The 17,705-nt window shown below is 40.8% G+C and overlaps 1 protein-coding gene across 1 annotated transcript in view; it reads left to right on the plus strand.

Annotated features, from left to right (window-relative positions):
* Positions 1–1,333: 1,333 nt before the first annotated feature.
* zgc:56622 (uncharacterized protein LOC326033 homolog) overlaps positions 1,334–17,705 on the plus strand; it is a 69,395-nt gene continuing 53,023 nt past the window's right edge. Inside the window, exons 1-3 of the mRNA XM_062022353.1 lie at positions 1,334–1,528; positions 11,291–11,467; positions 13,238–13,348. Coding sequence (XP_061878337.1) covers positions 1,448–1,528; positions 11,291–11,467; positions 13,238–13,348 — 369 coding nt within the window. The 5' untranslated portion in view covers positions 1,334–1,447. The remainder of the gene's footprint in view (positions 1,529–11,290; positions 11,468–13,237; positions 13,349–17,705) is intronic.

Consider the following 17,705-nt stretch of genomic DNA (forward strand, 5'->3'; position numbering starts at 1 on the left):
CCTCCTTTACATGGCCACCCGGGATGCTGTTTTTGAGGACACCCTTGATGTCGGATATGCAGACGACATCGGGCTATCGAGAGCGATCCCCATATCCAACATCATGTCAGACACAACGATGTGCCAGGAGGCACAAAGGCTGGATGAATGGGCAGCAAATAAGAAAATGATACTCAACGGGAAAAAGTCGGTAGAACCCCGAATATGTTTTGCCCGAAATCCATCACAACCTCCTGCACTGATGTTGGGGGGACAGGAGGTCCCTGTCGTGGAAACAACAAAATACCTGGGTTACCACCTCGATCAAAACCTGACTGGAGATGTGCACATGGAAAAGGCAATAAAAAGCTGCACTACCTCACAGTCATGGCGAGACATGGACTACCTGCAGACGACCTTGTTACCATCTACACCACTCTCATCAGGCCGTGTCTGGAATATAGCTCAGTGCTCTTAGTGGGCTGCTCCAAAAAACAACAGGCAGAGCTAGAGCGAGTCCAGAAACGTGCCTGTAAAATCATTACGAGGAGAGCTGGAAACATCTCACAACCCCTACCATCACTCCAGACCAGGAGAGAGGAGGCTGCAGTGAAGCTGGTCAGGGATATGCATGATGAGTAACACCCTCTGCATGACCTGCTACCTCCAACACGAGGCAGACGCACTGCCAGGACATTGAGGAACCAACATAAGCTGGCTGAACCCGAGCCCAAAGCCAAGACAAAGAGACTTAAAAACTCTACCCTGCATACTGCAATTAAACTGTATAATAATACTATCTAATTAAATAAGTAATACAGTCATATACCAGAATGCTAATAGTTTCCATGCTGCTGTTGCCCTGAAAATGAAAATGGTTTTTTTATATAAAATACTGTCTGTTCTTTTCATTTTATTTTTATTTTTATCTTTGTTTGTTTAATATTCATTGTAAAGTTCAGCTGTTTTTTCAGTGGGGCCTTGGCTCCACTGCAAGCATGAATAAATAAAGTCAAGTCAAGTCAATCATGGGTCTGCTCAGCTCCGCTTTCCGGTCGGAATGACAAGACCGCCGATTCTTACTTTTCTCTGCAGGGTACCTATAGGAAATAGCATCACTGCTTTTTGTGTCAAATTGCAACGGTGAAACAAAAATACAAAGGACTGTTAATTTGGGGAAGTATCACGACACTCGTGAGTGTGAGTGAATGTGCGAATGTATGTGTGTGTGCGTGTGTGTGTGTGTGTGTGTGTGTGTGATGTATGTGTGTGTGTGCATCGGAAGTAAAAAGCAACCTTTGAACCACCATGTCACATGTGCTTGATGGTTTTAATGTGTTGTGAAATGATTAACCAGTCAGTTGCAGAGTTGCCCAATATATGGAGTGAAAGAGGAAGCATCGAGTCAGCAGCAAGAAACACGGAAGACAACCTGTTGATTCAAGTGTCAGCTCAATAAATTGACTACATGGATGAAAAGCAAGTGGCTCGGGCCATCAATCTGAACGATGGTTCCAAAATGCCACTTTTAGGTTTGCGGACATGGAAGGTAAAATACTTTACACTCATAAAGTTTACAGTTGTTCAGGTTACTCTTTCTTGGGCATTTTTTAGAGAATATCAATAATGGTATTTTCCTTTCATTAATGATTTATGGTTTGTTGTTGTCAAACTGTTGGCTGGTTTTAAGTCCCAATAATAACAGAAAGTACTGGAGTAATGAAAGTTGACATGTTGCCTAAAAAACTCACATACTGTACATCCTCACCTGTCACTTGTTTGGCATCTCAAACGAAACGCAAACAATATGTTACAGTACAATGACAACAGAAGATTGATGAGTTGGCAGAAAGATTTATGAAAAAAACAGATCTCTAGAAATACAATAACTAGATAATTGAATCATGAAAACAAGGAAGCGAAGGAAGATTACGGTTACTACTTTTATTTTGACATTTGACAGTTGGAAACAAGAAGCAAGTGACTTTGAAAGCAGCTCTTACATCAGAGTGGTAATGAAATTATTTAGTGAAATCAAACAAGGTGAAAGTTTTTAGTGCATGGCAGAAATGATCACACACAAAAATGAATTAATTAAAACAAGAAATGATCACACCCAAACATTAATACATACATGAATGAATAAGAAATGATCACACAAAGGTCAGCAACAAGAAATACAAAGAAACTGATAGGAAGAAACATGAGTCATCCGAGATACACGCAAGAAAAAAGAATACATATGAAAGATTCCAAATTGTCAAATTAAAGCACAAAGAAAGAATAATTACAACAACAATGAAATACAGCTGAACAAAAGATCTAAAATTAAAAAGTTGACATTAATAAATTATCAAGACATGAACAGTTATCAATCTTAACATCAGCATGAGTGTCAATTGTTGTTTGTCACTAATATTGCTGTTGATATTGTTAGTGTGATTATTGACTGTCAGTCGGCAAAACCCTCTGTCCTATTTCCTCTCTCTATCTCACCCTCTGTCTCTCTACTCTGTCTCTCTATCGCTAGCTACCTTCTGGCTTTCTACTCTGTCTCTCCATTTCTATATACCCTTTGTCTCTCTATCTCTATCTACTCTCTGTCTTTATGTCTGGCCTCTGTCTCTCTACTCTGTATCTATCTGTACTCCGTCGCTCTATCTCTAGCTCCCCTCTCTCCCTCTACTATGTCTCTCTATCTCTAGCTAACCTCTGTCACTCTACCAGTGGTGGAAAAGCTATTTGGAAAATGTAGTAAGCTAAGCTACAAGTTACTCCCGACTAAATGTAGCTAAACTACAGGGTGAAGCTATCCCCAGAGTACTGTAGCAAGGTACACTACAATCTACACGGCAAAGGTAGGTTGCTACATCAAAACTACATTTAACGGCATTTCTATACATGGGCTCACATCTATAATATCAATGTTAATGTAACTGAGAGTGTACAAATGGACCCAATAGGGGTCCATTACTATTAACTATCTGTCATTTAGTTGGGGACACCCTAAAACCCGCAACCCAATGTATGAATTTCTTTAGTTTGTCTTTTCTTTGGCCCACCCCTATGATGTGATTCATTTTCTCTGACAATAGTGAAAAAAAACCAGCATCTGTCTAAATCTTGACATAAAAACACAACGACTTATGTGTTGTTTGGGTACAGTTGGTAATTGTTATGTGCAGTAAAACTTGCCATGAACTCAACTCACTCAAAAGTGTGTTCTTAAATTTGTGTTGAACGTCTCACTACCTCGCTACATTTGTCTAAAAGAAGCTAAGCTACAGGAAAAGCTACTTGTTAAAAAAGTGTGCCAAGCTATTGGAAAATTAAGTTAAAGGCCTACTGAAATGAATTTTTTTTTATTTAAACGGGGATAGCAGATCTATTCTATGTGTCATACTTGATCATTTCGCGATATTGCCATATTTTTGCTGAAAGGATTTAGTATAGAACAACGACGATTAAGATCGCAACTTTTGGTATCTGATTAAAAAAAGGCTTGCCCCTACCGGAAGTAGCGTGACGTAGTCAATTGAACATATACGCAAAGTTCCCTATTGGTTACAATGATGGCCGCCAGAAGTCAGAGAGATTCGGACCGAGAAAGCGACGATTTCCCCATTAATTTGAGCGAGGATGAAAGATTTGTGGATGAGGAAAGTGCAAGTGAAGGACTAGTGGGGAGTGGAAGCGATTCAGATAGGGAAGATGCTGTGAGAGCCGGGGGTGACCTGATATTCAGCTGGGAACGACTAAAACAGTAAATAAAAACAAGACATATATATACTCTATTAGCCACAACACAACCAGGCTTATATTTAATATGCCACAAATTAATCCCGCATAAAAACACCTAGGTGTTTGTTATGCTAGCTCCTAGCTCCTAGCTACTAGCTCGAGCTAGTTATAGCTCGAGCGGGTAATATGGACGGGATCCCGTATATATAACCAGCCAATACAATTCAAACACCTGCACAACACACACACTCACTCAGCCCAAAGGACCGTTCACCTAACCCAAGGTTCATAAAGCTTATATATTTAACCAAAGTTACGTACATGACACGCACGTACGGGCAAGCGATCAAATGTTTGGAAGTGCGCGGGTGGGACCTGATATTCAGCTGGGAATGACTACAACAGTAAATAAACACAAGACATATATATACAACCAGGCTTATATTTAATATGCCACAAATTAATCCCGCATAACAAACACCTAGGTGTTTGTTTTTCTAGCTCCTAGCTCCTAGCTACTAGCTCGAGCTAGTTATAGCAAGCGATCAAATGTTTGGAAGCGTACTCACGGTATCGCGTCTGCGTCTGTTAACGAAGCCAAAGTCCTCCTGGTAAGAGTCTCTGTTGTCCGAGTTCTTCGATCTTGACTGCATCTTTCGGGAATGTAAACAATGAAACACCGACTGTGTTGTGTTGCTGACTTCCCTCGCAAAATACTCCGCTTCGCACCGACTTTCTTCTTTGCTTGCTCAGCTTCTTTCTCCATAATGCAATGAACAAATTGCAACAGATTCACCAACACAGATGTCCAGAATACTGTGGAATAATGAGATGAAAACAGAGCTATTTCGTATTGGCTTCAATGGGGAAGCCATACCTCTGTTAAACTGGCTACGTCACGCGCATACGTCATCCTCCAAAGGCGTTTTGAACCGGAAATTCCCCGGGAAATTTAAAATTGCACTTTATAAGTTAACCCGGCCGTATTGACATGTGTTGCAATGTTAAGATTTCATCATTGATATATAAACTATCAGACTGCGTGGTCGGTAGTAGTGGGTTTCAGTAGGCCTTTAAGCTACAAAGCTTAGCTACATGTAGCTTGTTACTGCCCATCACTGCACTCTACTCTGGCTCTATACGTAGCTAACCTCTGTCCCTCTATCTCTATATTCCCCGTGTCTCTCTATCTACCCTATGTCTCTCTATCTCAATCTACCGTCTGTCCCCATACTCTGCCTCTCTATCTACCCTCTATCTCTCTATCTGAAGATACCCTCTGTCTCTCTATACTGATCTACTCCATGTCTCGCTATTTCTATCTATTATCTGTCTCTCTATCTCTAGCTACCCTCTGTCCCTGTACTCTGTCTCTATCTCAACACAACAGTCGATACAGAGCTGCCTCACGGAGCATAGATTCTATTTTAGATTTCTCCCCTATGGGGAGTTTTTCCTTGCCTCCGTCACCAAGTGCTTGCTCATTTGGGTTTATGTTAGTTGTCTTTAAGGTATTGATGTGTATTTCTGGTCTTGTCATCCTCGTCCGGACAAAGGGTGACAGGACAGTGCGGCTGGATGAAAAGAGAGGTCGGAGACGAATTACTGAACCAAAAGTTTTTTTATTACAAGCGAGCATCATTATACAGGACTGCAGTACCTGGAGGAGGTCAAGTCAAAAAAATTAGGCGCTCCTAACCAACGTTCCCTCGAGGGTGCGCGCCTGTGCAATTTCGCACTGCTCACGCGTCCTCTGCCCACAGCAAATATATGCCGCGCACAAAATCCAATAAATAAAATAAGCAATTTTTAAAGTAACTGACGACAAGAGGCCACAACAGAGACAACAGTTTTCATCATCACTGTTCAATTATTGTAACGTCTGTCAAGTCGCTTTAAGGAGGACATGAATTCCATCGATCACTTTATTGAGCAAAACTCTTTATAAACACATGACCAAAAACATTGCTAAACAATTTCTGTCTAGCAAAGCTGGTCATTTTCTGCCGTACAAACCAGACCAAAACCAACTCTGCCATCTGTCATATCAACAGCAGCCGCTTGTCTTTCTCACTTGTGCCAACACATGCACATATGGCACTGAGCCAGTGATGCGTTTACAGCCACACAAAAAGTCGGACATTTCCAACACCGCACATTACGTGTAATTCCAGGTCGTTACTAGGGATGTCCCGATCAAGGTTTTTGCACTTCCGATCCGATACCGATATTGTTTTTGCACTTCCGATCCGATACCGATACTGACCGATACCGATACTGACCGATACTGGCCTATCCGAGCATGTATTAAAGTTTAAAGTTATTTAGCCTACTTAGTTGTCAGAATCATGTTGAAAAGGGTTTTAGTACTCTTGATAACAACTAGCCAGCTGAATTAGGGGAGTTTGAATAATACACAATGGTTGGTAACAAGAAACTGACCTGTTTATTCAAGGATAAACACAAAATAGACAAAATTATACATGACAAACAGAAATGGCATAATTGAACTAGGGCTGGGCGATATGGCCTTTTTTTAATATTGCGATATTTTAAGGCCATATTACGATACACGATATATATCTCTATATTTTGCCTTAGCCTTGAATGAACACTTGATGCATATAATCACAGCAGTATGATGATTCTATGTGTTTTGATTGATTGATTGAGACTTTTATTAGTAGGTTGCACAGTGAAGTACATATTCCGTACAATTGACCACTAAATGGTGACACCCAAATAAGTTTTTCAACTTGTTTAAGTTGGGGTCCACTTAAATTGATTCATGATACAGATATATACTATCAGATATTTACTATCATCATAATACAGTCATCACACAAGATAATCACATTGATTGTGTGGAGGGGGGCGCCGGATGTAAGTGTCAAAAAGACAGCCAAAAGAGTTTGATATGAGAATAAATCTAAAGTTAAAATATAGGGTAGAAATGCACCCATTTGCAGGAAATGTAGTCTTGATTTTCAAAATTTTCTTTCAAGGCTTGCATGTCTACATTAAAACATTCTTCTTCATACTGCATTAATATATGCTACTTTTAAACTTTCATGCAGAGAAGGAAATCACAACTAAAAAAAATCACTAATTTTTTCAAACGGTGTTGATGTGGAAATTTTTGCCTCAGCATTTTGATGGTGAGGGCGTGTGGCACCGAATGGAGATAAGCGTCTCGACAGACGTTACAATATTTGAACAATGATGACGAAAACTGTTTTCTCTGTCGTGTCCGTGTGTCGAAAATAGTTATGCGCTTATTTTTTCATTTGATTTTGTGCGTGGCATATAATTGCTATGCGCAGAGGACGCTTGAGCAGTGCGCAATTGCACAGGCGCGCACCTTAGAGGGAACATTGCTCGCACGGCTGCGCTAGCATCACAGCTAGCGTTAGCCATGCTGCTACCTCTCTGCTCGGGGAGGGCGTATACGTATGTGACGTATGACGTGACAGTATGTGACGTGTGTAAGAAGGTGCGCTTGCTGTCTGTGAGAGGGAGACACAGAAAAGAGTGACGCCATAGAGAAGAGCTGTCGTGTAATGCCAGCAGCGAAAAGCAACTGCGTGAGAATCCACAGACCTGTGGATGTGTTGAAGGTGTGCTGGAAAATGCGGAACGGAAATTAGGGAGCAGCAGAAAAGTGGAATGTATTATTTAAATCGGTGCGTTGGAAAACACGGACCGGAGTTTTTTTTAAAAAACTGGATCTGAATCGGCATTTTCCCATGCCTTGCCGATACGCATTTTTCGGCAAATATTGGCGGCCGATCTGATCCAAATATCGGATCGGGACATCCCTAGTCGTTACAGTAGGATTTACCAATCAAATGTGTGCTCATTCTACTGTCATTTATTAAGAATCTTAATTTGTAAATATTAATCATGAAATGCTGTTATTATATTTAAGAAATAATAATGAAAATATATATATTTCACAAACAGAAAGTTACAGGAATGTACACATGATCCAGTGCTTACATCTCATTGTGCAACATGTGAATGTTTTAATGTGAACTAAATGCGATATCTGAAAGGGGTACAAATTATTTCCAAAGCAGGACCCCCACCCAGACATACTATACTAGTACACAGCTCATGAAAAACAATATTTGTTGTTCTTGTCATTGTAAGTGGGCCAAAACAATTACATTAGAAAAAGAGACTGCTGTCATTTGATTATAATAATAAGAAATGTAACTTGTTATTTAGTCAGGTTTGGGACAGGTGTGCTGCAGGTGTGGCCACAGTGTGCACGTCTGATGTTGCTCACATGTGCTCCACCGAATGCTCAAGGAGTTTTTGCGTTTGCTCACACACCTGACAAATTAGAGGGAACATTGCTCCTAACTTGGAGGAGCCGAACCACAGTCTTATATTCCTTCTTTCTCTGTGTAGGTGTGTGTTAATTCAGGAGAGTACAACTTGACCATGTAAGGAGATGATTGTGTGTAAGTGACTGGGAAGACAACAGATGTATACCATAACTTGTAGGTTGACGTTTAAGATAAACATGGAGTTTGTCCTTCAGGATAGAGCTATCACTTTTGCATTCCAAAGTCTGAATGTATTGCCTCTTCATGTTAGAGAGCTAACGCAGTCCACATACGAATGTCCAACTAAGGCTCCTTAATTTATTATGGGCTTAACCATTATTTACTTAAAGGCCTACTGAAACCCACTACTACCGACCACGCAGTCTGATAGTTTATACACTACCGTTCAAAAGTTTGGGGTCACATTGAAAGCACTGTACTTTTCAATGAAGATAACTTTAAACTAGTCTTAACTCTAAAGAAATACACTCTATACATTGCTAATGTGGTAAATTAAAGATTAAAGTCTTTAATCTTTAATTAAGATTAAGATTAAAGATTAAAGATTAAAGTACCAATGATTGTCACACACACACTAGATGTGGTGAAATTTGTCCTCTGCATTTGTCCCATCCCCTTGGGGAGCAGTGGGCAGCAGCGGCGTCGCGCCCGGGAATCATTTTGGTGATTAAACCCCCAACTCCAACCCTTTGTTGCTGAGTGCCAAGCAGGGAGGTTATGGGTCCCATTTTTATAGTCTTTGGTATGACTCGGCTGGGATTTGAACTCCAACCTACCGATCTCAGGGCGGACACTCTAACCATGACTATTCTAGCTGCAAATGTCTGGTTTTTGGTGCAATATCTACATAGGTGTATAGAGGCCCATTTCCAGCAACTATCACTCCAGTGTTCTAATGGTACAACGTGTTTGCTCATTGGCTCAGAAGGCTAATTGATGATTAGAAAACCCTTGTGCAATCATGTTCACACATCTGAAAACAGTTTAGCTCGTTACAGAAGCTACAAAACTGACCTTCCTTTGAGCAGATTGAGTTTCTGGAGCATCACATTTGTGGGGTCAATTAAACGCTCAAAATGGCCAGAAAAAGAGAACTTTAATCTGAAACTCGACAGTCTATTCTTGTTCTTAGAAATGAAGGCTATTCCACAAAGTTGTTTGGGTGACCCCAAACTTTTGAACGGTAGTGTATATCAATGATGAAATCTTAGCATTGCAACACATGCCAATACGGTCGGGTTAACTTATAAAGTGCAATTTTAAATTTCCCGCAAAACTTCCGGTTGAAAACGTCTATGTATGATGACGTATGCGCGTGACGTCAATGATTGAAACGGAAGTATTCGGACCCCATTGGATCCAATACAAAAAGCTCTGATTTCATCGCAAAATTCCACAGTATTCTGGACATCTGTGTTGGTGAATCTTTTGCAATTTGTTTAATGAACAATGAAGACTGCAAAGAAGAAAGCTGTAGGTGGGATCGGTGTATTAGCGACGGACTACAGCAACACAACCAGGAGGACTTTGAGATGGATAGCAGACGCGCTATCCGATGCTAGCCGCCGACCGCATCTATGATCGGGTGAAGTCCTTCGTCGCTCCGTCGATCGCTGGAACGCAGGTGAGCACGGGTGTTGATGAGCATATGAGGGCTGGCGTAGGTGGAGCGCTAATGTTTTTATCATAGCTCTGACGAGGTCCCGTAACTAAGTTAGCTTCAATGGCGTTGTTAGCAACAGCATTGTTAAGCTTTGCCAGGCTGGAAAGCATTAACCGTGTAGTTACATGTCCATGGTTTAATAGTATTGTTGATTTGCTGTCTATCCTTCCAGTAAGGGGTTTATTTCTTCTGTTTCTATCTGCATTTAAGCCCGATGCTATCACGTTAGCTCCGTGAGGTCCCGTAGCTAAGTTAGCTTCAATGGCGTCGTTAGCAACAGCATTGTTAGCTTCGCCAGGCTGGAAAGCATTAACCGTGTAGTTACATGTCCATGGTTTAATAGTATTGTTGATTTGCTGTCTATCCTTCCAGTAAGGGGTTTATTTCTTTTGTTTCTATCTGCATTTAAGCCCGATGCTATCACGTTAGCTCCGTAGCTAAAGAGCTTCGCCGATGTATTGTCGTGGAGATAAAAGTCACTGTGAATGTCCATTTCGCGTTCTCGACTCTCATTTTCAAGAGGATATAGTATCTGAGGTGGTTTAAAATACAAATCCGTGATCCACAATAGAAAAAGGAGAAAGTGTGGAATCCAATGAACCCTTGTACCTAAGTTACGGTCCGAGCGAAAAAAGATACGTCCTGCCCTGCACTCTAGTCCTTCACTCTCACGTTCCTCATCCACAAATCTTTCATCCTCGCTCAAATTAATGGGGTAATCGTCGCTTTCTCGGTCCGAATCGCTCTCGCTGCATTGTAAACAATGGAGAAATGTGAGGAGCCCTTCAACCTGTGACGTCACGCTACTTCCGGTACAGGCAAGGCTTTTTTTTATCAGCAACCAAAACTTTATCGTCGATGTTCTCTACTAAATCCTTTCAGCAAAAATATGGCAATATCGCAAAATGATCAAGTATGACACATAGAATGGATCTGCTATCCTTGTTTAAATTTAAAAAAATCATTTCAGTAGGCCTTTAAATCTGGTGGTTTGCTTTCTCCAAGTTCAGTATAAACATGTAGAACAAAATATGAGTTAATTAACTTCAGTATGAAGAACTTTTTTAACTGGTCCATAAAGTGCCTTCACACAACTCCTGTTGATACATAAATAAAATTGAATAAATCCATATATTGCAGGCATTTTTTCTATCATACAATTTTTCTGTCTGATTCATTATATCATTAGATTGTCATTATATATATTATCATTGTATAAACAAATATACAACATAGCTAGATTATCATAGGCCCTGTGATGAGGTGGCGACTTGTCCAGAGTGTACCCCGCCTTCCGCCCGAATGCAGCTGAGATAGGCTCCAGCACCCCCCGCAACCCCGAAAGGGATAAGCGGTAGAATATGGATGGATGGATAGATTATCATAATTTTGTCTTCTTATTGAATTAAAGTAGATTTTCCTGTATTCTGACAAGTTAGACTGCAGGTGACAGTTGAAACAAAATAAATACATAACCGAGAAACAAAATACATGAATACATAACAATATTTACTGTGTCATTATCGTAATAATGGCGTGTGTATTGTTACAGCCCTCCCATCTTCCCTGGACGTCGGTCCAGTATGCAGTGGAGGCTGCCATTGCTGCTGGGTACCGCCACATCGACACGGCCTGCTGTTATGGCAACCAAGTGGACATTGGCAAGGCTCTGCACTCAAAGATGCAGCAGGGCATCATCAGACGCCAAGACATGTTCATTGTCAACAAGGTAGGTGGTGGAGTAAACAATAACAAGAGCTGTCGGGGTGGCATGAAAGGGGAATATGAGGTGTCGGGTAGGGGCAAGGCAAAGCATACTTTCTCTGTTAGTGTGTTATTCATTAATATCAGGTTCTTACCGTATTTTTCGGACTATAAGGCGCACTTAAAATACTTTCATTTTCTCAAAAATTGACAGTGCTCCTTATAACCCGGTGCGCCTAATCATTTTGGTTGTGCTTACCAACCTCTATTTTATTTGGTACATGGTGTAACGATAAGTGTAACCAGTAGAGGGCAGTCACACATAAGAAATACGTGCAGACTGCAATATGACGCCAGTAAACAACACCAAAACTTTAAATGTTCCATTGAGAATATAGAACATTACACACGCCGCTCAAAAAGCTATGAAGCCACGCCACTTGATGGATTGTCGGCGCGTTACGGCTACGGTAGTCAGACGTACTCTTCTACATACAAGTATTAGTATGGTGTGTGTATAAGGACCGCAAAAAGGCACCTTATTAGCAAACATTTTATCGAGAGTTTTGTTTCGCAATATTATGCAAAGCCAACTTTTCTTACCATCTGGTACCTGCTGATGTGTATTTGGAATCTGCATAAGTCCTGAAAATGTGTGCACATCCGCCTTTGTAGTCCGTGGTGACACCGTTGTCGATAAGCTTCTTCTTTTTCTTTATCTTCTTGATATGGGACTTTCATCCTCCGCTGTTTCCATTTCTAATACAAAGTAGCGTACAGCTCTAACTTATATCTGTCAGTAGACTTGCTATGGAAGCGCTAAAAACTACCGGTGTAGTGAGTTTACATTATTCACCCACGGAACCTTAGTTATTAGAGAGTTCCGGTCGGACGTTTTTTCACGGGACACATTTCCGGTGTTGTCGTTGCACTAGTGAGCCACGGATAAGGAGATGCTGCTCTGGTATTGATTTAAGTAAAGTCTAAATGTCATTATGACAGTTAACTCAATTTTTTGACACTTCTTCCACTCCCGTCCTTGCACGCTACACCGCTACAACAAAGATGACGGGGAGAAGACACGGTCGAAAGTGAGCCACGTAAATAAGACCGCCCACAAAACGGCGCATCCTGAAGCGACTGTCAGAAAGCGACTTGAAGAGGATCTGTAAAACATCATCTATGCAACATTTTGACCAAAGAACCACCATTACATGTTATGTAAGGAAATGTTTTCAATTTAGAAAAATATCGTAATATGACCCCTTTAATGCGGCTTATAATGCAGTGCAGTGCAGACCTGAATAGACCCGCTAATTGGCAGTGCACCTTATAATCTGGTGCACCCTATGGTCCGGGTAATACGGTAATAGGACTTAAATTCAGATGGAGCGTGAAGGAAAAAATCAGTCTTTCTAATCAGTGTGAATGTTGTATGTATATTGGAACACATTTAAATCGACATACCTTGCACTGACTGACTCATGTCGACATTAGTGGTTGTTGACATCAGCAAAACTTTCCATTGCTTGCACATTTTCTTGTGACTTTGTTCAGAGACATGAGATAATAAAGGATGTCAACATACGTGGTCGACCACTTTTGTCGATATAAAATTAGAGGCTTATTTTTACTTTCAGTTATGTTTTATGTCTTGACCTAAATGTCTTCCACTGTCAATAAACTCCTGTCTTTTGTCCTTCTTCATGTTGTGGTATTTTTTCCGTCAGTCAGTCTTCAAAATAAAAGCAAGCCAATAAATGTCAAGTTATTGGAAATGTGTCTGTCTTTGCAGTGCACTTGTTGTGCGGTTGAAGACATCCCAAAGTGCTTCAATACATCACTGACAGAACTGCAGCTAGACTACTTGGACCTGTTTCTGCTGCAGTGCACTGCTGGACTCAAAGTTAGTCTTTATTGTTTATCTATATAGTGGTTATTTCTCTCTTTTTAATATCCACTGTGTACAATGTATGTACAATATATTTACAATGTATGTACAGTACACCGTATGTACAATGTATGTATGTATAGTGTATGTATAATATATGTACAGTGTATGAACAATGTATATGCAAAATATGTACATTATATATACAGTACATGTACTGTAAAATATATGTACAATGTATGTACAATGTATGCACAGATGGAGACGGAAATGTATATGATTCCAATTTTGATACCACTTTCGATTCCACTTTATGGTTCTTATTGATTCTCATTTGGACATAAGGATAGCAAACGAGTTTACTTTGTTTGGTTTAGAAAAAAAACATGTGCATACAAAGTCAAAAGTGAGGTCCTAAAATACCCACCACCTCAATGGGATGCCAGAAAAAATATTTTGTTTTGGAAATAAGTATAATATAACAATAAAATTAATATTATACTGTAGTAAAAAACATAATACAACATAAATTATTATGTGACAAATGACAATTACACAAAAATGTTAAGTAACATGTTGGACATTTTTCAAATAGAAAGTATTATTTTTCCTAAATGTACAGTGTACATGCTTGGGGTGAAACACAAGTACAACTCCGTCAGTCAAAGACAAATACAAGAAAAGGTTGTGTGTTGAGGCTGGGATCTTTTAAGGCCTCATTGTTGTGTTTGAATACTCATGTTTATTTTTTCTAAATTAAACAATGTTGATGCTAATCAACAATCATCCAAATGGCAATCGACAAAGAACCAAAACATTAAGCATTAAAAAAAAAAAAAAATATATATATATATATATATATATATATACATACATGCATATGTATGTATATGCATATACTGTATACACATACAAACACATGCATACATACACATACATGCCTACATCCATCCATACATACAGTACATACACAGACACAGAGACACAGGCAGGGGCGGATTAAGAAATTTTGGCCCCCTGGGCCTGACATGGTCTTGGCCCCTCAACCCCCCGCGCGTGTGGGCGCACACACACGCACGCACTATGCAAGAAATACTGTATACTGTGAACAGACATGCACACTGTACTGTACAGAAGAGTGCACATACTGCACACACACTATTAGGTATACCACACAGACACTGACAAGCACAGGTTTCACACAGACACAGGGGGAGGGGATAAATGGCCTAAAAATAAACATTTTTGAAAATGATTACGCCCACTTCAGTGATGGTGCATTGGGTCATTTGAGAGATATTATGTATTGGAAGTTGGTAGCTATCATGAAATAAACCCCCCAACCCACCCAAAAAACTAAATCGGACATGATTTTTGCCCCCTTTTCCTCCCTTCTATCATTAAAAATAAAATAATATCTTAGGAAAACACATTGGCATAACGGCAGCTGTGCAGCAAATTGAGGCTCAAAGTCTGTATCTATTTGTGGTTAAGCTTGAGGAGAAGGAGAAAGGTAAAATGATAACATGCATCGGAGAGCACCACAAAGAAAGGTGTAGGCCAGTTCATGGTACAAGGGCTGCATGCAGGTCAAGATAGCCCATTTCCAAGAATGCTATAGTGGCTGGACAGGCACTGGACATGTCCTGAACTCAGTGTCAGACGTGGCTGCCGAATACTTGGATGAAGTGAAGCAGCTGACAGATCTCATGCTGCCCCATCTGAAGACTGTCCTGGCCAGGCAGAGGATGGATGAGGAGACCTTCCCAATGGACCCTGTCAGTGAACAGGCTAGTAACATTGATGGCACCCCTGTGCACAACATTGGGATGGAGAGACAATGTGGCAAGGTGGACTACAAACTGAAGAAGTTGGGCACACTGAACGCAGTCAATAGGTCAATAATTTTACAGAAGAGCCAGGAGCTTCAGAGGTTTCAAGGCAGCAGCACAAGCAAAAAGGGAGGTTGAACTCAACTGGAGTAAATTCATGAAGGCAAAATTCGAGAGTAGGGCAGATGAGAAACAAGAGATGGCTCAAAGAAAGGAGAGTAAGAGACTAGACATGCTGGACACACTGAAATCTTTTGATGGCCCCTTCACGATAGTGGGGAAGTTGAAAAGTTCCTTGTGGATGAAAGTCTGCACAAGAATGCAAAGCTGCAGAGAATGAAGCTTGAGGTTCAGTTTGCCAGAGAAAGCACCAAGCTTCTGCCTAAAGTCAATCCTATCTTCACAATCCAGGTGACACTTCCCAGAAATGGCAAAAGTGCAATTCTCCAAGTCATAATGGATACTTAGAATTTTATGGTGGTGGTAAGTATTCATGAAAACAGGTAGCCTAACATTAGTGAATGGGTGAATTCTGGAAATAACCTAAAAATCTTACACAGTGCACCTTTAAGCAAGGGGTTTCTTTCGTGCTTTCAATTTTGCAAAATCATCCACCACATCATTGAAGTCCAACTCTCTTGTCAGCTCACTCTCAATTGCCATTAGAGATAACGCATTTAATCTTTTCTGAGTCATTCTTGTGCGCAGCTCATTTTTTACTCTTGACAAAAGAGAGAATGAGCGTTCTCCCTCACAGTTACTGACCGGTAGAGTGAGAAAAATCTGTAGCGCAATGTATGTATTAGGAAACGTAGGCTGTAGTCCAAAATGTATTATTGTTTTGAGCAGTCCTGAAGGGGTCCTCTCCTCATCAGTGTTGTTGAGCTGTATAAAAGATTTGAACTGTATAAGCTCCTGTCCAAGACTTTCATTGAGGTCAGATGGGTATGATTCAGTGAGAATCTTGGCCTTGTGAAGGACTGAAGCATTGGACTCTGTATCCAAAGAGAAAAGGACACTGAACAAATTGTTCAGATGTTTGTAGGCCTCCAGACGGTGATTAAGGCTTGAACTCAGTTGATCAATAGAGGCAATAAATGTCTCTATTTGAAACAGTTGCCTTCCCTCAAGCACAACATCTGGGGATGCTGATTCATCAGCAAACTTTTTACGTTTCCTCGTCCGTTCAGCCCTGTAAGATGGGGTGCCACCCAACATGTTTAAGGCTTTCTGCTCAAAATGATCAAATAGATCTCTTTGGGAGAGAACAAAGTGCGCAGAGATTCCAGCAATCTAACTGCTGTACCAAGGTCCATGTCTGCTTTTTGAAGTTGCAGACTTGTGGCCTGAAATCTGGACAGAACAGTGTCCCAAAAGCCTGCCATGAAGGCCATCTCAAGTGAATCCAGCTTCCGCACTAGACTGTCAGCTTCAGTTCGTGTGTCTCGTTTCTCTGTGTCATCAGTGGAAATAACCTGTAGTGCTGCTTTTATTTTACTGTAGTTCTGCCACAGTGCTTTGGTAGATTCTGCACGGCAACTCCAACGCGTGTTGGATAAAGCTTTAAGTGTGAGATCTATGTTGGAATTGCCAAATACCCTGTCCCATCGGTGTGTGGATGCAGTTGTGAAGTTGTAAATAGACTGAATTAAGTCAAAATACTTAGAGACTTCATTTCCACATCTGTCAATGCTGTTGACTCCCACCAAATTCAAAGAGTGAGCTGCACATGGAATATAGTGTATTAATGGGTTGCTTTTCTTTAAGTGAGCCTGCAACCCATTATACCTCCCTGACATGTTGCTGGCATTATCATAAGCCTGCCCCCTGCAATTTGACAGCTCTAACCCTAGATTTTCCAACACAGACATGACACAGTTAGCCAAACTTTCACCTGTATGGCTAGTAATGGGCTCAAAACCCACAAAGCGTTCAACAACACTGCCCTCTTTGCTAACAAAACGGAATATGAATGTCAATTGGTCCACATGAGATAAATCTGGGGTTGAATCCACAATGATAGAGTAGTATTTGCTTGCTTGCAGTTCATCTGCTATAGCCTGTTTGGTTTTTGCACCCATCAATTCAATGAATTCCTCACAAATGGTGGAGGACAGATATGAGGTATTACCTCGACCCATCTGCCCAAACTTTCTGATGTGATCCTTTAGAAAGGGATCAAATTCAGCCAGGACCTCCAGAATACCAAGGTAGTTCCCATTGAGAGGAGACCCTAACGATTCATTTTTACCCCTAAATGCAAGGCCCCTTTCTGCAAGGAATTTAATGACTGCAACAACTCTTTGTAACACCTGCCTCCAATAGCTGCTCTCTGCCTGAAACTGTTTGAACAGGTCTGCATCAACTGTGGCACCTTTGGCGCGGTTCAAGACTGCTTGCATGCAGGTTATGTGCTCAGCACTTCGCTCATGTTCACCAAATCTTTCTGAGTGTTTCCAATCACAATAGCCTGTCACAAAAGAATGCGTTTTTGGGGAAAACAGTTTGCATGCAAAGCAGTAAACATTACCAGTAGAGGG

This window comes from Entelurus aequoreus, linkage group LG16 (genome assembly GCF_033978785.1).
Source record: "Entelurus aequoreus isolate RoL-2023_Sb linkage group LG16, RoL_Eaeq_v1.1, whole genome shotgun sequence".
Taxonomy (NCBI): domain Eukaryota; kingdom Metazoa; phylum Chordata; class Actinopteri; order Syngnathiformes; family Syngnathidae; genus Entelurus; species Entelurus aequoreus.